Source organism: Lemur catta, chromosome 8 (genome assembly GCF_020740605.2).
Source record: "Lemur catta isolate mLemCat1 chromosome 8, mLemCat1.pri, whole genome shotgun sequence".
NCBI classification, from domain to species: Eukaryota; Metazoa; Chordata; class Mammalia; order Primates; family Lemuridae; genus Lemur; species Lemur catta.
Genome location: NC_059135.1, coordinates 6,817,577 through 6,835,310, shown reverse-complemented (window position 1 = coordinate 6,835,310; position 17,734 = coordinate 6,817,577). Strand labels below are relative to the sequence as shown.

At 59.3% G+C, this 17,734-nt stretch overlaps 2 protein-coding genes across 4 annotated transcripts; both read left to right on the top strand.

Annotated features, from left to right (window-relative positions):
• Positions 1-3: 3 nt before the first annotated feature.
• CHRND (cholinergic receptor nicotinic delta subunit) lies at positions 4-7,454 on the top strand. Of its 2 annotated transcripts, XM_045559631.1 has the most exons (12): positions 28-105; positions 378-523; positions 887-931; positions 1,435-1,544; positions 1,695-1,850; positions 2,029-2,138; positions 3,429-3,629; positions 4,823-4,934; positions 5,014-5,128; positions 5,902-6,106; positions 6,195-6,313; positions 7,029-7,454. In XM_045559631.1, exons 1-12 carry the CDS (start codon positions 54-56, stop codon positions 7,209-7,211), a joined length of 1,554 nt encoding a protein of 517 aa, XP_045415587.1. In that variant the 5' UTR covers positions 28-53; the 3' UTR covers positions 7,212-7,454. The 2 variants fall into 2 exon arrangements, with proteins under 2 accessions (XP_045415588.1, XP_045415587.1); XM_045559632.1 differs by lacking the exon at positions 887-931 and having other exon boundaries at positions 4-105; positions 7,029-7,441.
• A 4,377-nt stretch (positions 7,455-11,831) lies between these two features.
• Positions 11,832-17,583, top strand: CHRNG (cholinergic receptor nicotinic gamma subunit). 2 transcript variants are annotated; one of them, XM_045559628.1, is made up of 12 exons: positions 11,832-11,886; positions 12,076-12,215; positions 12,457-12,501; positions 12,664-12,773; positions 13,336-13,491; positions 14,373-14,470; positions 14,769-14,969; positions 15,171-15,285; positions 15,469-15,583; positions 16,580-16,796; positions 16,982-17,115; positions 17,410-17,583. In XM_045559628.1, the coding sequence occupies exons 1-12, from the start codon at positions 11,832-11,834 to the stop codon at positions 17,581-17,583; spliced, it is 1,560 nt and encodes a 519-aa protein (XP_045415584.1). The 2 variants fall into 2 exon arrangements, with proteins under 2 accessions (XP_045415584.1, XP_045415585.1); XM_045559629.1 differs by lacking the exon at positions 13,336-13,491.
• The last annotated feature ends 151 nt before the right edge of the window (positions 17,584-17,734 follow it).

The window sequence follows — 17,734 nt, the reverse complement described above, 5'->3', positions numbered from 1 at the left end:
CCACAGCCCTGCGGGCAGGAGGGGCTGCTGTAAGGCCCAGTCAGAGAGACGGGATGGAGGGGCCTGTGCTGACACTGGGGCTGCTGGCCACCCTGGCCGTGTGTGGTAAGGGCAGACAGACATCACCCCCGCCCTGAGAGTCCCTCATGACACCCACCCAGGCCGCCCACTGCATGGTCCCCTCTCGTTCCCTCCCCATAACCTCCCCAGTTCCTCGCTGCCATTTCTCCCCACAAGGGGCCAAACTCTGGGGTCCCATGCCCAGGAAGTGGTTGGACGTCCCTGCTCTGCCCAACCCCATGGTCCGGCAGGACCTCAGGGCAGCTTCCTTCCTGGGTCCCCTGCCCAGTGTCCCGTTGCTCCCTGACCCTTCCCAGGCAGCTGGGGCCTGAATGAGGAGGAACGGCTGATCCGGCACCTGTTCCAAGAGAAGGGCTACAACAAGGACCTCCGGCCCGTGGCACACAAGGAGGAGCGTGTGGACATCACCCTGGCCCTTACCCTGTCTAACCTCATCTCCCTGGTGAGAGGCCCTTCCCGCGGCTGGGCTGGGGGCAGGGGGCAGGGACAGCTTCCCTAGGACCAAGACTGGCCTGAGGTCACTCCCCTGCCTGGGAACCATGCTTGAGGTACCCTCCAACCCTCCCCCTCTGCTTGGGCTTCGGGTGTGCCCCCCGCCACACCCATGCCACACCTCAGAGGCCGTTGGTCCTCTCTGCTGCCTGGTCTGCCCACCCACTCCTGACTGGGTGCTCAGGGCAGGAGGCTGGAGGCCCATTTGCCATGGTTCCCCCTGGGTGCCAGCCGGGAGTAGGGGCCTGGTGAACATGTGCAGGTGAAAAGAGTGGCGCAGGCCCTGAAGGACAGCCCACCTGTCTGATTACAGAAAGAAGTCGAGGAGACCCTCACCACCAACGTGTGGATAGAGCACGTAAGGAGAATGCCCCACTCGGGGCCCAGGCTCCCCTATGGTCGCTTCCATTCAGGGACCCACAGCCTGCCTTGGACGCTGTCCTTTAGGAGCGGCTGATTCCTCCCTACAGAGAAACCCCAGGCCCAACTCCCTTCCCCCCACCTGGTGCCCTCCCTAGCCCTGTTGGTGCCTTCAAGTGGATTAGGATTCATCTGGGGGAAAATTGTCACTGTAACCTGATTTTTACCAGAAAATATTCTGCCACCTGTCAAAAGTTCATAACAAAGACAAATTTTCTATGCCCACAGTGGACATAATGCTCTCTTAGTTGCACAGTGAGCATCCTACACAGCTGTCCATGACGGACCTGAATCCCCATTCTGTACCTGTCTCCCCTTTCATCACAGCAACCAGACCCTGTTCAGTCTTCCCCCAGGGAAGGGGGGGTGCGGCGCGGCCGGGGAGTGAGGGAGGCTGGACAGCAGCAGAGTGCACTGCTGACATGCCTTTTGGGCTTCCAGGGCTGGACAGACAGCCGGCTGAAGTGGGATCCCGAAGAATTTGGGAATATCAGTGTCCTGCGCCTGCCCCCTGACATGCTGTGGCTCCCAGAGATTGTGCTGGAGAACAAGTAAGCTGCACCCTCTCGGGGCTGCCCTCCCTCACTCCACCCGCTTCCTGAGGCCCCCAGCTCCTGCTCCCACCCTTTTTCCTGCCCACCCTGCCGGTTCCGGTTCCAAGCTGGCCTGTACTCACTGTGGTCCTTGTCCCTGCCTCCCAGCAACGACGGCTCCTTCCAGATTTCCTACTCCTGCAACGTGCTGGTCTATGACTCTGGCTCCGTGTACTGGCTGCCGCCTGCCATCTTCCGCTCCTCCTGCCCTATCTCCGTCACCTACTTCCCTTTCGACTGGCAGAACTGCTCCCTCAAGTTCAGGTGCGCTCACTTCTCCAGCCACCCTTCGCCCTACAGCACCCTGCCAGGGGCTGAAGGAGGTGAGCGAAGCCCGTGCCCTGTCCTGAGTAGGGCTCCCCTCCCCCACAGCAGCCCTCCGTCCCTCTCTGTGGCCCCAGCCAGTGGCTGAGAGTCCCCCTCTGCCCACTGCCCTCCCCAGTTCCCTCAAGTACACGGCCAAGGAGATCACCCTGAGCCTGAAGCAGGATGTTGAAGAGGATCGCACCTACCCCGTGGAGTGGATCATCATTGATCCTGAGGGCTTCACAGGTGCTCAGAGCAGCCGCCGGTGGGGGGGCCGGCCCCTCAGACACAGGCCCACGGACACACACCAACAGCCACGCCAACACCGCCCACCCCAGGGGTGCACAGGTGCACATGCACCAACACTGGGGCACTCCCATCGACACCTGGACACAGGCAGGCAGACGAGCACACACAGACACCGACACGCAAAGACATCCCAAAGGCAGGGAGGGACACAGGTGCCATGAGACTTTTCTGGGCCTGGGCAGGGGTCCCTGGGGATGCAGGTGACTCACAGAGGAGGGGGGTGGTTGGTCTTTCTTGAGCCTGCAGAGCCCAGGGGTGTGGTTGGGGTGTGGGCTGTCTTCCTGATGGGGTGTATGTTGCCACTCCCAATGCCCCACGTCCCATCTGCACCCAGCTCAGATCGTCCATGGGGCTCACTGCTCACCCCGCCCTCAGAAGGGACACACGTCTCACTGGTCTCAGGCTGGCCCCTCCTGGGGGCAGAGGATAGCTTCACTCTCACTGGCTCGTCATCCCCAGACCTGGGCTGGGATGAGCGCTCAACTAATGGGGACATGGCTTTTCTTTTTACTGAGGAAGATGAGCTCAGTAACTGAGAACTTTTTTTTGCCTCATCTCTTTAATCTACACATACCTATTTTTAGCTCATGATATATATATATGTACGTTTTTTTGTTTTGAGACAGGGTTTCACTCTTTCACCCAGGCTGTAGTGCAGTGGGGTCATCACAGCTCACTGCAGCCTCAAACTCCAGAGCTCAAGTGATCCTCCTGCCTCAGCCTCCCAAGTAGCTGGGACTACAGGTGCAAGCCACCATGCCTGGCTAATTTTTCTATTTTCTGTAGAGACGGGGTCTCAATATGTTTGTTGCCCAGGCTGGTCTTGAGCTCCTGGGCTCAAGCAATCCTCCCACCTTGGCTTCCCAAAGTTCTAGGATTACAGGCATAAGCCACCTCACCCGGCCTCTGTGGTATCTTTTGAGCCAAAACATACTCCTTATTTGAACCTTGTATGGCCTCAGCTTTTATTTTCTTCCTAGAAGAAAAAAAAAATCTATCACAGAGGAAAATTTCCCCCTCATTGAAACTTCCATCCCAACTCCCAGGGACAGACACCCACCAACAGAACATGAACCCTCCTCTGGGCCCCCCACCTCCATCGGGGCCCGCAGTCAGGGCTGGCCTCGCCTGTGGTCTGCTTACTCTGCGCAGCCCCTTGTCCTGCCCCGAGGCCCCCTCAGCACCCCTGGCCCGGCCTGACCCCCGGGTGTCGTGTGCCGCCCTCAGAGAATGGGGAGTGGGAGATAGTGCACCGGCCAGCCAGGGTCAACGTGGACCCCAGCGCCCCTCTGGACAGCCCCAGCCACCAGGACGTCACCTTCTACCTCATTATCCGCCGCAAGCCACTTTTCTACATCATCAACATCCTGGTGCCCTGCGTGCTCATCTCCTTCATGATCAACCTGGTCTTCTACCTGCCGGCCGACTGTGAGCCTCAACACCCCGCCCCCGCTGCCCCCCCAGCAGCCTCCCTGAGCCAAGTCCTGCCCCCCACTTCCTCCTGGGGGCCACCTGGGAGTAACCCCGGGGGTAGCCCTGGGGGTAACATCAGGGCACCATGGCATTGTGAAGCTCCTGGACTCCCTGCCCAGGGTCCAGGTATGAGGGCCAGGTGGCCAGCCCCGGGGGGAGCTCTACGTCCCCAAATGGACAGGGCAGGTCCCTCCTGGGTGTACTTCTGCCTCTCATGACAGGCTTCTTAAGAGTCCCAGGAAGAACCACTAAACTGTCCCTCTGTCATGGTCACCACTGTGTGACTGTGGGCTTGGCACACAGGAGGCCATCCGCTGTTCAGCCAGCCAGTGGATAACGGGGTCTCTAGAAAGCCAAGGTGTGGGGGCAGAAAACCAGTCGGTGCCCACTTGGCTCCAGGAGGCAATAGGTTTACAAATTCAGAATATTTACTATGAGCAGGGCACAGCGAGGCCCAGGGACAAAGGCCACCCGGCCCCTGCCCCCAGCAGACAGGGTGGAAACCACAAGACTAGGAGGGTGGGGGCCCTTCCAGCTGCAGTGGAGTTGGGGGTCCTAGAGGAGGTGGCGCGTGAACGGACATGAGCTGGACTTGGTGGGGCTGTACCAGGCGGGGGAGTTAGGAGGAGCCACCCGGATGAGGCCGGGGGCCAGGCAGGAGGAGTCCCCTCACCCATCCCCCATCTCCATCACGGGCAGGAAGGCGGGTGGAAGAGCAGGACAGCGCTGGCCTGGGAGCTTTGAGGAAGGGCTGGGAGTTGGATACTGCTCTGGTGCCTGGGGGACACCCTGGAGCTTTCCGAGCAGGGAGTGACACACGCAGACCTGTGCTTCAGAGGTGGGCTAATGATGGCAGCTGGTGTGCATTGAGCACTTAACCAGTGCCAGGCAGAGTGGCATGAGTTTACTGCACACTCTCTCACCACATTTAACAATTGAGAAAACTGAGGCACAGAGAGGTTAGGCTACTTGCAAAAGGTCACCCAGCTGGTAAGTGGCCGAGCCAAGATTTGTACCCAGGCACTCTAGCTCAATGGCCCATGATTTTCATCAGGGCATCCTGGCATTGTGAACAGTGGTGCCAGGGGCTGCAGTGGGACCCTCTGGGCCTGGGACCCCGAGGTCACAGCTAAGTCTGGCCTCCCCAGGTGGCGAGAAGACGTCAATGGCCATCTCAGTGCTCCTGGCCCAGTCTGTCTTCCTGCTGCTCATCTCCAAGCGGCTGCCCGCCTCGTCCATGGCCATCCCCCTTATTGGCAAGTGAGTGACACCCGTGCCTGGTCCCTCCCTGCGCGCCTGGCCTGGCCCTGGAGGCTCCAGGCTGAGTGTGTGTCCACAGGTTCCTGCTCTTCGGCATGGTGCTGGTCACCATGGTCGTGGTGATCTGTGTCATCGTGCTCAACATCCACTTCCGAACACCCAGCACCCACGTGCTGTCCGAGGGGGTCAGGAAGGTGAGCACCCTCAATAGCCAAAAGCTGGAAAGTGTCCAGGGCCGTCCACAGAGGGGTGAAGACACAGGGCGGGCTCACACGGGCAGCAGCACCCCAGCAGGGCTGGGGCTCCCGGCACGACGCCGCAGCACACGTGCACAGTTTTCTCTCTGTGAAGTTCAAGAACAGGCACAGTCAGTCATTGGTGGCAGAAGTCAGGATGGTGACTACCTCTGGCGGTGGGTCGGAACTGAGCGCGAGGCACGAGGGAACCTTTCTGGGACAATGTTCACTATCTTATCTAGGTGGTGATTGCCCAGATGAATGTGTCTGTAAAAACCCATCTAGCCCCACATACGCTTGAGCTTTGCTCGTGCCACTGTGTGTCTGCTATGCCACAGTTACAAGGAAGCAGGTGAGGGCTGGGGCAGGGTGCTCAGGAGGGGGCTGTCCTTGCCCGTCAGCTGCTGCAGGGCCCACTGGCCATTCTGGGATGGCCGGAAGTAGTTAGCAACTCTTTGGCTTTCAGCATTTGAGGGGAGAGAGCTCAGCATTTGGGGTGTTTGTCTTTCTTGTTTTTAGCATTCATTGCCAAGGAAAGGGTTCTGCGCTGTGCTGTGAGGAGTGAGGGGAGCTGGAAGAAACCTACATGTCCCTCAGTAGAGGACTGGGGGATAAATGATAGGGAAGCACCTCATGGCAGCCAGGAATGGAGCTGCAGACGTGAAGCTGTACAAAGTTTAGCCCGTGTTTGTAAAATGGGCCTTTCTTGCGTTCTCTTGACCCCGCCACAGATCTTTCTGGAGACCCTGCCCAAGCTCCTGCACATGTCCCACCCCGCAGAGGACGGCCCCAGCGCCGGGGCCCTGGTCCGGAGGAGCAGCTCCCTGGGCTACATCTCCAAGGCTGAGGAGTACTTCTCGCTAAAGTCCCGCAGTGACCTCATGTTTGAGAAGCAGTCAGAGCGGCATGGGCTGGCCCGGCGCCTCACCACTGCACGTGGGTCCCCAGTGGTCTTGGGGTTTGGCCCATCTGTGGGAGGTGGGTGGGGCAGGCCTCATGCCCCGCTCTGACCTCTTCTCCATAGGCCGGCCCCCAGCAAGCTCTGAGCAGGCCCAGCAGGAACTCTTCAGCGAGCTGAAGCCAGCTGTGGATGGGGCAAACTTCATCGTTAACCACATGAGGGACCAGAACAATTACAATGAGGTGACTGGCCACAGAGCTGCCATGTACAGGCGTTCAAGTAGTGCACTGATTCAGTGTATCCTCTCCTAAGAGGGCATGGTTCCCCCAAACATGCACCAACTTAGATGACGGAGTTCATGGTGGGTGTAGATTCCAGGCCCCCCAGGGAGGGAGAACTCCTGCCTAGAGCCCCATAGCAGCACCCTGGGCCAGGGACACACTCAAGGACACACAAAGGCACATAGCTCCTCCCTGTCCAGGCCATGCTCTGGCCGTACTTTAGAGTCTCTTGTTTCTCTCAGCTGCCAATCATTTTCTGTCCCTGCCCAGCTCCAAGCCTGATACTCCAGACACAGCCAGACATTAAAAAGTAGTCATTTATGACTATTCAATATTATACAAATTTTCAAAATTCTCTCTTGAGAAAGGGGCATCTTTCTTCCAGTTCACATGTGAGCCAGCAGCAGCCCCGAGATATTCCCCTGGTGCCCCAGCTCCTCTCCTGCAGCCCCGTAGTAATGTGGGGACGGAGGCTGTGGCCCACGCTCTGCCTCCTCAACACAGTGACCAGCCCTGCATGGCCAGAGGGGCCTGTCCCTTGCTGGGGACCTGCCAGCACTCATCTGCTGTGAGCCCCAGGCAGCCCCCACAGGTGCCTCTGCCTCCGTAGCAGGCCCCAGCGTGGGGGTGGGGCTGTGTGATCTGACGCCCTCCCCACTGTCTGCCCTGCCCCCAGGAGAAGGACAGCTGGAACCGCGTGGCCCGCACGGTGGACCGCCTCTGCCTGTTTGTGGTGACGCCCATCATGGTGGTGGGCACAGCTTGGATCTTCCTGCAGGGTGTCTACAACCAGCCCCCACCTCAGCCTTTTCCCGGGGACCCGTACTCCTACCACGTGCAGGACAAGCGCTTCCTCTAGGCCGGCCTGCCCTGCGGGGCAGCCGTGTGGACAGCAGGTCTGGGAGGAGTGGCATCCCAAGGCAGCTCCTGGCCCTGCGCTGTGCCCCTCAAGCTGGGGCGGATGCCCTACTCCCCGATGGCGGTTCCTTGGCAAATAAAGGCAGGAGCCACCGAGATGGTCTGAGAGTGACTCAGCGGGAGGGCTGGGCAGGTCGATCTGAGGGAGGTGGGAGGCTGGCCTGGGGCCAGGGGGGACACCTCTTAGGCTGGCCCCGTGGGAGAGCTCTGTGAGGGGCCAGGCAGGTAGAGGCCTCTGCTCTGCCTGCCCTTCCCCACGAAGTGAAGTAGAGTGGGCGGGAAGCTGTGCCCTCCCTGCCTCCTCCAGCCTCCCTCCTGCCACCCACCCCAGCCTCACCTGGGGCAGAGACTGGAGGCACCTCCCTCCGCCCAGGCTGCAGAGGGAAGGAGGTTTCCTGCAGGGTTGGGAGCATGAGGGTTCCAGAGTGTCCCTTCCCAGCCTTTCCTGCCTTGACCACTCTGTGTCTGGGTCTCTCTGGGAAGCCGAGGACTGGAGTGGAAGGGTTAGGTCTGGCACCCACAAAGGCTCAGGGTCAGCCTGAGGTCACAAGCACAATTCTAGAGCATCAGAACTCAACACCCCTCCAAAATTCCCCCCTCAGCACCTACTCCTCCTCCCCAAAGTAGGGTTGCCATATAATATTTGGGGCATACGTATACTAAAAAATTATTCATTGTTTATCTAAAATTTATCCCATATTTTTATTTGCTAAATCTAGCAACCCTATCCCTAAGGGAGCCCCACCCAATCCCATCCTGAGGGCCACATGCCAAGGCTGCAAGAGCTGGGAGATGGGGGTCTGTGTGGCAGCTCCCCTCCAAAGTGGCCCCAGCCAATGGAATGAGGCAGAATTGATGCCGGGTCACTTCCCAGATTAGGTTACGAAAGACACTTTCTCACTCGCTGGCTCTCACACCAGTGGGGTCTCTCACTTTGGGAGAGCCAGTAGGCATGTTAAAGAGGTCCCTGCAGAGGCCTTCGTGGCAAGGAACTGTGGCCTCCTGCCAACAGTCATGTCAGTGAACTTGGAAGTGGCTCCTCCAGCCCAGCAGGGCCTGCAGATAAGATCGCAGGCCCAACAGTCCCTGAGCCAGAACCACCCAGCTAAGCTGCTCCTGGATTCCTGACTCTCAGGAGCTGTGTGAGAGAATAAATGTTTGTTGTTTTAAGCAACAGAGTTTTTGAGTAAGCTGTTACACCAGCAGCATGCTCTTGGGTGAGCCGCCCCTCACCTCTTAGCTTGGATTTTCTCATCTGCAAAATGCGTGTGTAATAAGTCCTACTCATGGGGTATGGTGAAAATCCAATTTCCAGTAGGAGTAAAGGGGTGACCTGCAAATTGAAGGGGTGGTTACTTAACCCATTCCTCATTTGTGGGCTTGGGTCATGGAACCTGGGCCCCTCTGGGGGTCCCCCTGTGGGCGCGTGCCCTGGTCTCCTGCATCCGAGTCTGCATGTGACCGAGAGGATAAGAACAGGCCACAGAGGGCCCAGTTACTCACCTCCTTGACGCACAGTTGGGGTCTTCACAGATCAGCCCATTTCCCTCAGAGGGCATCGGTGACCTTCTTAGCTCAGATATACAGAAGGTGAGATTTTTAATCTTTAGATGTATTTAAAATCCAAACTGAGCTTGTTACTTCTGCCTTCCAGTATGAACTGTCCACAAATTCAAGGTACAAATCTTTCATTTTCCCCTCTGATTAGGAAAGCCAGCTCGAACTCCCACCTGCCAGATGAGCAGAAAGTCCAGAACTTTCCCAGGAAAGGTGTCCACCAACTCAGGGAGGATCGCGGTCTCAGGCAGAGATGAGAGGGGGCCCTGCATCCTCAGCCGTGGTCTTTGCTTCTCTCTGCCACACGGTGGCGCTGTTGGCAGCGGGTTTTAGGCCCAACCACGGGGCGCGTCCTCAACTGCATCCGCCCTGCTCCGGTGGCTGTGGACCTTCCAGACAAGACGAGCCCCAAATGCCACACACAACCAAGGCTTCCTCTTGTTCAGGCTCTCAGGGTCACAGCGGTTTCCACCAACAGCACCCACCATTGGTCCACTCTGGTTGACATGGGACTTGATCTCCTTCCCTCCCTAGGAGGTCACACTCACAGGGACAGCTTCCTGCACTCTCTCCAGACCACCTCTTTTGATGGGTGACAAATCAGTTAGGAATGCGTTGGGCTGCAAGGAACAGAAAACCCGGTGAACCGGAGCTTAAACAAATAAGTTTCCTTTTTCTCACATAGTAAGAATCTCAGATGGTGGTGGCTGCGTTGGCTCAGCTGTCCAACAAAGCCACCAGGGACCCAGGCTCTATCTGCTCAGCCCTGCCTCTGTGGCACGTTGGCTGTCGTCCCCCGGCCTGCTGCCCCAGGTCGTGAGCCGATCGCCACAGCTGCTCACATTGTACTTTAATGTTCAGGCAGATAAGAGGCAAAACTTGCCCATGAAGCCCCGGCAGACATCCCATTGGCGACCCGTCTGCAAGGGAGCCTGGGAAACGAGTATTTGGCTCTTCCAGCCTTTATAATAGAAAGTAGCAAAGGAGCAGTAGCTGTTAGGCACCGAGTGATGTCTACAGATGATTTTCTCTTAACGGGCCCTGTCCCTCCACACTTAACCCCTCCAGGAAGCTGCCACTCCTCACAGATGGCTCACCCTGCTGCGAACACCAAGGAGGCTTCTCGCCGTCTCTCCCAGGCAGAGGCCGGAGGAAACAGGAGTGCACATCTTCACACACAGAGCGGCAGCACAATTCACCCCAGAGGGGTATCAGTCTCTGCAACCTTCCTTTTCCCAGCCAGACACCTGTGGGGAGGGGAGTCAGAGATGGGAAGCATCAGCCTGGGGTGGGGTGGGGAACGGGGGGTACGGGTGGTCCACTGACTGGCATTGCTTCCTGACACAGAGGCCATCAATGATCTTTGGCAGAGTGTGGGCTAGGAGGGGACTCGCGAGGTAGAGAGAGCCTGCTCTGCACAAAGGGTGGGTAACTGAGTCCTGGGGGGCAGGCACAGGGGGCAAGGCTGGGAGGCAGGGAGTCTCGGAGGGGAGGAGACATTGGCTGTGGAAACTCCAGGGAGAGTGGGCCGCACCAGGCCGTGCTCATGAGGGCGATGCTTGGGGGTGGAGGGGTGCCAATGAAAACAGAGTGGGGGCCCGAGCAGGACCGAATACATGGATGGCAGAGGAGCCACCCCAGAGTAACTGAGCGGAAGGGGAGGCAACGCCAGAGACGACTGGGGGAGCCAGGTGCACCACTACCGTCCCCTCCCTGCACCCCATGGAGTCCTGGCCAGGACAGGAGGGACCTGAGGCCCGCTGCAGGGGGCTGGGTTCTGAGCCAACCTCCTTTGGCTCTCCAAGGACAGAGTGCCTCGGCTGACCTCCAGTTTACTGGCGCACGTGGAGATGCTGCAGACACCATTTGCTGTGGGGGAGAGGGCGCTCCCTCCAGTCCTGGGAGGCAGCTTCAAGGGTGCGTGGCACGTTTGAGAACCCAAGATTTCTGTCTTGCCCACGCGCGGAGACACACTGACCCATCTGCTTCGGGAAGGTGGCCGGAAGGCAGGAGGCCTGAACCCTTGGCCACGGCTGGCAGTGAGGCCCCCGCCCCGAGATCAGCCTCAGCCCTGCCCTTTGCAGCCCTCCCCTTCCCTCTGTGTCCCCTCATCTAACTCTGGGAGTGCAGCTCAACGGTCGTCCACCTGCCTCCCTGGCCTGTGAGTTCCCGTGGGAAGCTCAGGCTCACCCTGGGTCTCCCTGGCCTTGTACTCTGCCTGCCACATGCTGTTGGATAATTTAATAAATACCAAGGAGACTCTATTCAGGGGCTGTCTTACTCTCAAGAGCCCCAATTTCCAGATCTTCCTGAGCCCTTCTTACTTCAGAGCTTTCCAGGTCTGTGTCCCCTGTCTCAGGGCGTGAGAGGACCCAGAACTGGTACCCTAATTTGTGTGAAGGTGTCAAAGTCTGTGGGGCATAATGCTTGTTTGTCCTAGGCACTCTACCTTCAATGTCATGGCCCCATGGAGTGACCCAGGAGATGTCAGGCTGGTGGCAGAGGTTTGGGGTCCTCAGCCACATCACAGAGAAGCTCAAGCACAAAACCTGCCAACCCAACAGCCTTCTTGCCTGCCCAGATCCGACTCCCTGGAGGGAGCAGGAGGCGCGAGAGGGTATCAGCCCCTCTGGAGCCTGGGTCAGGTTCCTCAGCGACCTGCCTTCTCTCCCACACCTAGCTGTCCCTAGCCATGTCCTTAGCCCCCCAGCTAGAAAACAGACACAGGGCTGGGACAACTGAGCCTGAGAGTGGGGATGGAGGGTGGACTGTCTCTGCTGGGGCAGACGGGCCCCCTCTCCCCTTCCTTGGCCAGGTAACCTGAGCCCAGCATTGTGTCCATCCTGGAACAGCTGACAATGCTGTGTCAGACAGCTGGCGAGGCTGGGCCGGGCAGGCCGGGGTGGGAGTGCAGGCTGTTACATGACACCCAGAGTCCATCTCTCTCTGCCCCAGACCAGGAGAGCAGTCATCACACCCTGTCACTGCAGAGAGCTGAGGCACCATGCATGGGGGCCAGGGGCTGCTGCTTCTCCTGCCGCTGCTGGCCGCCTGCCTGGGTAGGACACAGGGGAATTGGGGCCTGGGAGGCCCAGAGCAGGGATCCAAGGCCTCAGGGGACAGGGAGGTTGGAGGGCTACAGGGGCCTGCCCAACCCCAGCTCTCTAGTCCCCACTTTACACTCCCATGGCCTTGCCCCTCTTTCTGCCTCAAAGCTCCTGCCCCTGGCTCACGGCGGTCTGTTGCAGGGGCGCAGGGCCGGAACCAGGAGGAACGCCTGCTCGCAGACCTGATGCGTGACTACGACCCCCACCTGCGGCCTGCCCAGCGCGACTCGGATGTGGTCAACGTCAGCCTGAAGCTCACGCTCACCAACCTCATCTCCCTGGTGAGCCGCAGGAGGGAGGAGGCGCGCCAGGCCTCTGGGACCTGCTGGGGAGAGGACGGGGCCAGCTCTAGCAGCCAGGAAGGAGGTAGAGGAGGGTCTGGACCTGCAGGAGAGAGGCTGGGGGTCTGGAAAACTCCCATGCTTTGGGGGGAGCTGCTTGGCCCCATCAGCAGCCTGTGGGGACTGATTCCTGGGGGAGGGCAAGTGGTGAGGGGCTGAGCTCTCTATTCTGCACCCCTAGAACGAGCGAGAGGAGGCCCTCACCACCAACGTCTGGATAGAGATGGTAAGAGGCCACCCTGCCCCCCTCCTTCTATCAGGGCCCCCACCCTGGGCCCTAAGGCCTCCTTAGAGCTGCCTGCCCCTCCCTGCTCCCTTTGTCCCCCTCCCCATGCCTGGGGGCGCAGTGCAGAGGGCAGAGGCCGAGCAACCACCCCTCCCCCTGCAGCAGTGGTGCGACTATCGCCTGCGCTGGGACCCACAAGACTACGAAGGCCTGTGGGTGCTGAGGGTGCCATCCACCATGGTGTGGCGGCCAGACATCGTGCTGGAGAACAAGTGAGGAGGGGACACAGGTGGGGAGGACAAAGGAGACAGGGTCAGGGCCCAGCAGGACTAGGGAAAGCAGCTGTGGCAAAAGAGAAAGATGAGCAGAGGGTGCAGACCAGGCGCCAGAGCAGTGGGAAGACCAGACAGAGCCGGTGGGGGGTCAGGGCCCTGGGTACCTCTCTGACCCTGCACCTGGCTCCCTCCCCCCTGGGCTGGGCCACCTGGGTGGGCTGTTCCCCTCCCTGTAACTGGGGTCACTGACAGCTCCTACAGAAGCTGGCAGGGGTCAACAGGACAGGCATGAAAAGTGCTTCCCTCAGGGCCTGGCATGTTGCAAGAGCTTAACAGATGGTAGTCGCTGTTATTACCATTATTGTTATTATTAAAGAAAGCTGGAGAAAGAGGCCAGGAGGTGGGGCCTGAGGGAGCCTGGCAGGCTGCGTGGGGGTGGCAGGGAGATTGCTGGGGGCATATAGAGGGTCCAGGTGGGGACCAGTCAGCAGTGGGGCAGAGGGCTGGTCTGGGGCTGCGGGATCTGCACCTACAGCCTGGTGGCCTGGCCTGTGCACAGTGTGGACGGCGTCTTCGAGGTGGCCCTCTACTGCAATGTGCTCGTGTCCCCTGATGGCTGTATCTACTGGCTGCCGCCCGCCATTTTCCGCTCCTCCTGCTCCATCTCAGTCACCTACTTCCCCTTCGACTGGCAGAACTGCTCCCTTGTCTTCCAGTGAGGCCATGTGTGGGGTGGGGGAGGATTCAGGGAGCCGCCCTAAGAGGGGCCTGGGCAGGGGTGGGGGACTCGAGGATTCTGGCCTCAGCTCTGGCAGCACCTAGGGCCACGGGCCTGGCGCCACCTCTTCTGGGCCTCTGTGCCCACCTCAGGCCAAGACACCTAAAGGTGCCCAAGCTCTCCCTGCTAAGCCCCAGCCCAGGCCCCTCACTCATCCTCCTTCACTGCCTCAGTTTCCCTGCCTGTGCCCCAAGGGGAGCAGTAACATCTAGGGTGTGTGGGTGAGAAGGCACACACATGCACACAACATGCATGCCTGCACACACACCAGACCACTACACCCTGCAGGCCCAGGGGAGGCGGGGCTGTCCATGAGGGGCAGCCCTGGCCAGGAGCCGGGGGGCCGCCTGTATGCACCCTGGGGGCCTCCGGGTCAACCTCCTCATACGTAAATGTGGGAAGGGGGTCTGGGTGAGGGTTTTCCTGTATTTTAGAAGAGCAGTCTTTCTACAAGGAAACCTGGCAGGGAGACACCCCTCAATAAACGGACCAAGGGTCATCTTTCAGTAGGCATGTACATTGTAACCGTAGGCCCTGCTGCCCTGCGGCAGTGGGAGGGATGAGTGCAGGGTGGCCCTGGGACCTTCCGGCCAGACAGGGCACCGAGCTGCAGCCTCCCGGCCCTTCAACTCAAACTTCCCCGACCCCAGAGAGCCCCCTCACCCCCGAATCTCACCACCGGGGTTTTATGGGGAACTCAGAAGTGTGGGGCTGCATTTTTCAAAGCAAAACTGCCCGCAGTTGCCCTCAGATGCCATCTCTGTGACCTCCCGGCAGGCCCACCCACACTCAGTCCAGCCTCTCCCCCGGCGCCCCAGGTCCCAGACCTACAGCACCAGCGAGATCGACCTGCAGCTGAGCCGGGAGGATGGTCAGACCATCGAGTGGATTTTCATTGACCCCGAGGCCTTCACAGGTAACCCCCAGCCGCTGTGGGGGCCAGGCCAAAGTCATGCCCCTCCCATGTAACTCAAAATGAAAACTACAGTAAACCATGAAATAAGCGTTTTAAATGGTCCAAGAAAGTTCTGAGTTTCCCTGTGATAATGACTCCCGTTTTGGAGGAAGGGATCAAGTATCCAATCTCCCACCTCACTTCTGTCCCTGGAGGGTGTCCCTCTCCCGCTGCTCCTTGGGGCACATGCCGTCCCAACAGCGGGCTCGCGCGGGCTGCAGGGGTCGGCCCAGCACGCGCTCCCCACGCCCGCCCACAGAGAACGGCGAGTGGGCCATCCGCCACCGGCCGGCCAAGATGCTGCTGGACGCGGCGGCGCCGGCTGAGGCGGCGGGCCCCCAGAAGGTGGTGTTCTACCTGCTCATCCAGCGCAAGCCCCTCTTCTACGTCATCAACATCATTGCCCCCTGCGTGCTCATCTCCTCTGTCGCCATCCTCATCTACTTCCTTCCTGCCAAGGGTACCTGGAGCCTGGGGAGGGCAGCTGTGCCCCGTCCAGCAGCACAGGGGACACCTGGGAGGCCAGGGCATGCCTTGCCCAGGGTATAAGGTGGCACCACGACCCAGGACAGGGGCAGCAGGCTCCTTCTGGGGTGAGGGGGTTCCTCTGTGGGTGGGGGGAGGTGGAGACCTGCTCTGAGGGCCTCTCGGTTGTTGGCAGCCGGGGGCCAGAAGTGTACTGTCGCCATCAATGTGCTCCTGGCCCAGACCGTCTTTCTCTTCCTTGTGGCCAAGAAGGTGCCCGAGACCTCCCAGGCAGTGCCGCTCATCAGCAAGTGAGGCCAGCCCGCCCTCCTACCCTCCCTGCTTGGGGCCTTCTCGCACCACTCTCCTGCCCTCCCTCACCTCACCATCCTCACTCCAGGGGACCTGAGGGGAACAGCTGCTAAGGGTAGGGGTGGCGTCTGGGTATAGGTGCCTAAGGGCCACCCCAGCCCCCTGCCCACCCACCCAAACAGGTACCTGACCTTCCTCCTGGTGGTGACTATCCTTATCGTCGTGAACGCTGTGGTGGTGCTCAACGTGTCCTTGCGGTCCCCCCACACACACTCCATGGCCCGAGGGGTCCGCAAGGCAAGATCCCTCCCTGCCCACTCCGGCATCCTCCTGCCCCTTGTGCGTCCCTCTGTGCCCATCCTTGGCCGTATTCCTCACCTGCCGCATTCAGTAGCAAACCTGTTCTGTGTGTATCTTGAAGCATGTGCTAAAGTGGACTAATAACACTGAGTGCTTACTAGGTGCCAGGGACATTACAAATATTAACTTATTGGCCAGGTGCAGTGGCTCACGCCTATAATCCCAGCACTCTGGGGGACCAAGATGAGAGGATTGGTTGAGCCCGGAGTTCAAGACCAGCATGGGCACCAGTGAGACCCTGTCTCTACAAAAATAAAAAAAAATTAGCCAGGTGTGGTGATGCGCGCCTGTAGTCCCAGCTATGCAGGAGGCTGAAGCAGGAGGATCACTTGAGCCCAGGGGTTTGAGGATACAGAGAACTGTGATCACACCACTGTACTCCAGCCTGGGTGATGGAGCAAGACCCTGTCTCCAAAGAAAAAAAATGAAAAAGCAAATATGAACTCATCCAATCTTCATAAAACCCCTATTAAGTGGGTATTATCACCTCTATTTTACAGATGAGGAAACTGAGGCACAGAGAGGTTAAGTAGCTTGCCCAAGGTCACACAGCTAGAAAGTGGAGGCAGCAGGATTCTGCCCGGGCAGTCTGATTCCAGAGTCTGTGTAATCTGCAAGCCCACCTGCAGAGGTCATCTGGGGCCCTTGTTACTCATGCAGATTCCCAGGCCCAGGCCAGGCACCCTAGGCCAGAATAGCAAGGGGGTGGGAGTCTGTGTATTTGTAACAAGCGCCTCGGTGATTCTGTCGGTGCACAGAAGTTTAGGGACCCAGGCTCCCTGTTCAGAACCAAACAGCCAAGCTGTGGCAGGGCCAAGTCACTGCCCCAATGTGCTGCCTCCAGGCCCCGGCAGCACGAGCACTTCATGACAGCCCGCAGCTTCTCAGCCTGCCCAAGCTCAGCCACCCAGAAGCACCTGTTGTTCTCTTCAGGTGTTCCTGCGGCTCTTGCCCCAGCTGCTGCGGATGCACGTTCGCCTCCTGGCACCAGCGGCTGTGCAGGACACCCCACCCCGGCTACAGAATGGCTCTTCCTCGGGGTGGTCGATCACAGCTGGAGAGGAGGTGACCCTCTGCCTGCCTCGCAGTGAACTGCTCTTCCGGCAGCGGCAGTGTCACGGGTTGGCGAGGGCAGCGCTGGAGAAGCTAGGTGAGGCCCAGCAGGTGTGACGTTGGATACACTCCTCCCCAGGACCCCAGATGGGGAGCCAGGCACAGCAGATGAGTATTGGCCAAGTGTCCAGGTCAGGGAGAGAGGGTCTGGAGCCCTTAAGGAAAGACTTCTGCCTGTTTCTCCTCCATTCTACTCCCAAACCTTACCTCTCTCAACATCAGAGAAAGGCCCAGAGACTGGGCAGAGCCAGGAGTTCTGCAGCAGCCTGAAGCAGGCCGCCCCAGCCATCCAGGCCTGTGTGCAAGCCTGCAACCTCATTGCCCGCGCCCGGCACCAGCAGAGTCACTTTGACAGCGTAAGCTGTGTTGGGGTGCGGTGGGGCAAGTACCTGGGCTTGGACCTGTGATGGGGGCAAGGATGAGTCAGGTGGCCAAGACAGGGCAGTGGGATGGAAAAGGTGGAACCCGGAACAGGGAAGGGGGGACCTCGGGCCAGGGGACCATGGAAGAAGCCACCGGTTGGGGCCTCGACGTAGGTAAGAAGGGCCAAGCAATGGAGAATGGAGGCCTGCTGGAAGTCCAAGGATGGCAGAGGGATCCAGGGCAGGCTTGGTGCCACTGCTGGTCATCCCACATCCTGCTTCCATCAGGGAAACGAGGAGTGGTTCCTGGTGGGCAGAGTGCTGGATCGTGTCTGCTTCCTGGCCATGCTCTCACTCTTCATCTGTGGCACTACGGGCATCTTCCTCATGGCACACTACAATCAGGTGCCCACCCTGCCATTCCCTGGAGACCCTCGCCCCTACCTGCCCTCATCAGAGTGAGCCAACCAATTGCTGCTGGGCATGTGGGAGTCATCTATGTGGGTAACACTGCTGAGGTCATGACTGTGCTCTTGGGGAAGTGTCCTTCCCAACTGTGGGAGCCAAACAGCCCTGAGAAAAGCCAGAGAAATAAAGAGACAGAGCTGGAGTC

Coding starts and splice junctions, on each gene's coding strand:
- CHRND (XM_045559631.1), top strand. CDS start 54: ATGGAGGGGCCTGTGCTGACACTGGGGCTGCTGGCCACCCTGGCCGTG. Junction 106..377: donor GGCCACCCTGGCCGTGTGTG/GTAAGGGCAGAC, acceptor GACCCTTCCCAG/GCAGCTGGGGCCTGAATGAG. Junction 6,314..7,028: donor ACCAGAACAATTACAATGAG/GTGACTGGCCAC, acceptor CCCTGCCCCCAG/GAGAAGGACAGCTGGAACCG.
- CHRNG (XM_045559628.1), top strand. CDS start 11,832: ATGCATGGGGGCCAGGGGCTGCTGCTTCTCCTGCCGCTGCTGGCCGCC. Junction 12,216..12,456: donor TCACCAACCTCATCTCCCTG/GTGAGCCGCAGG, acceptor CTGCACCCCTAG/AACGAGCGAGAGGAGGCCCT. Junction 13,492..14,372: donor AACTGCTCCCTTGTCTTCCA/GTGAGGCCATGT, acceptor CCGGCGCCCCAG/GTCCCAGACCTACAGCACCA.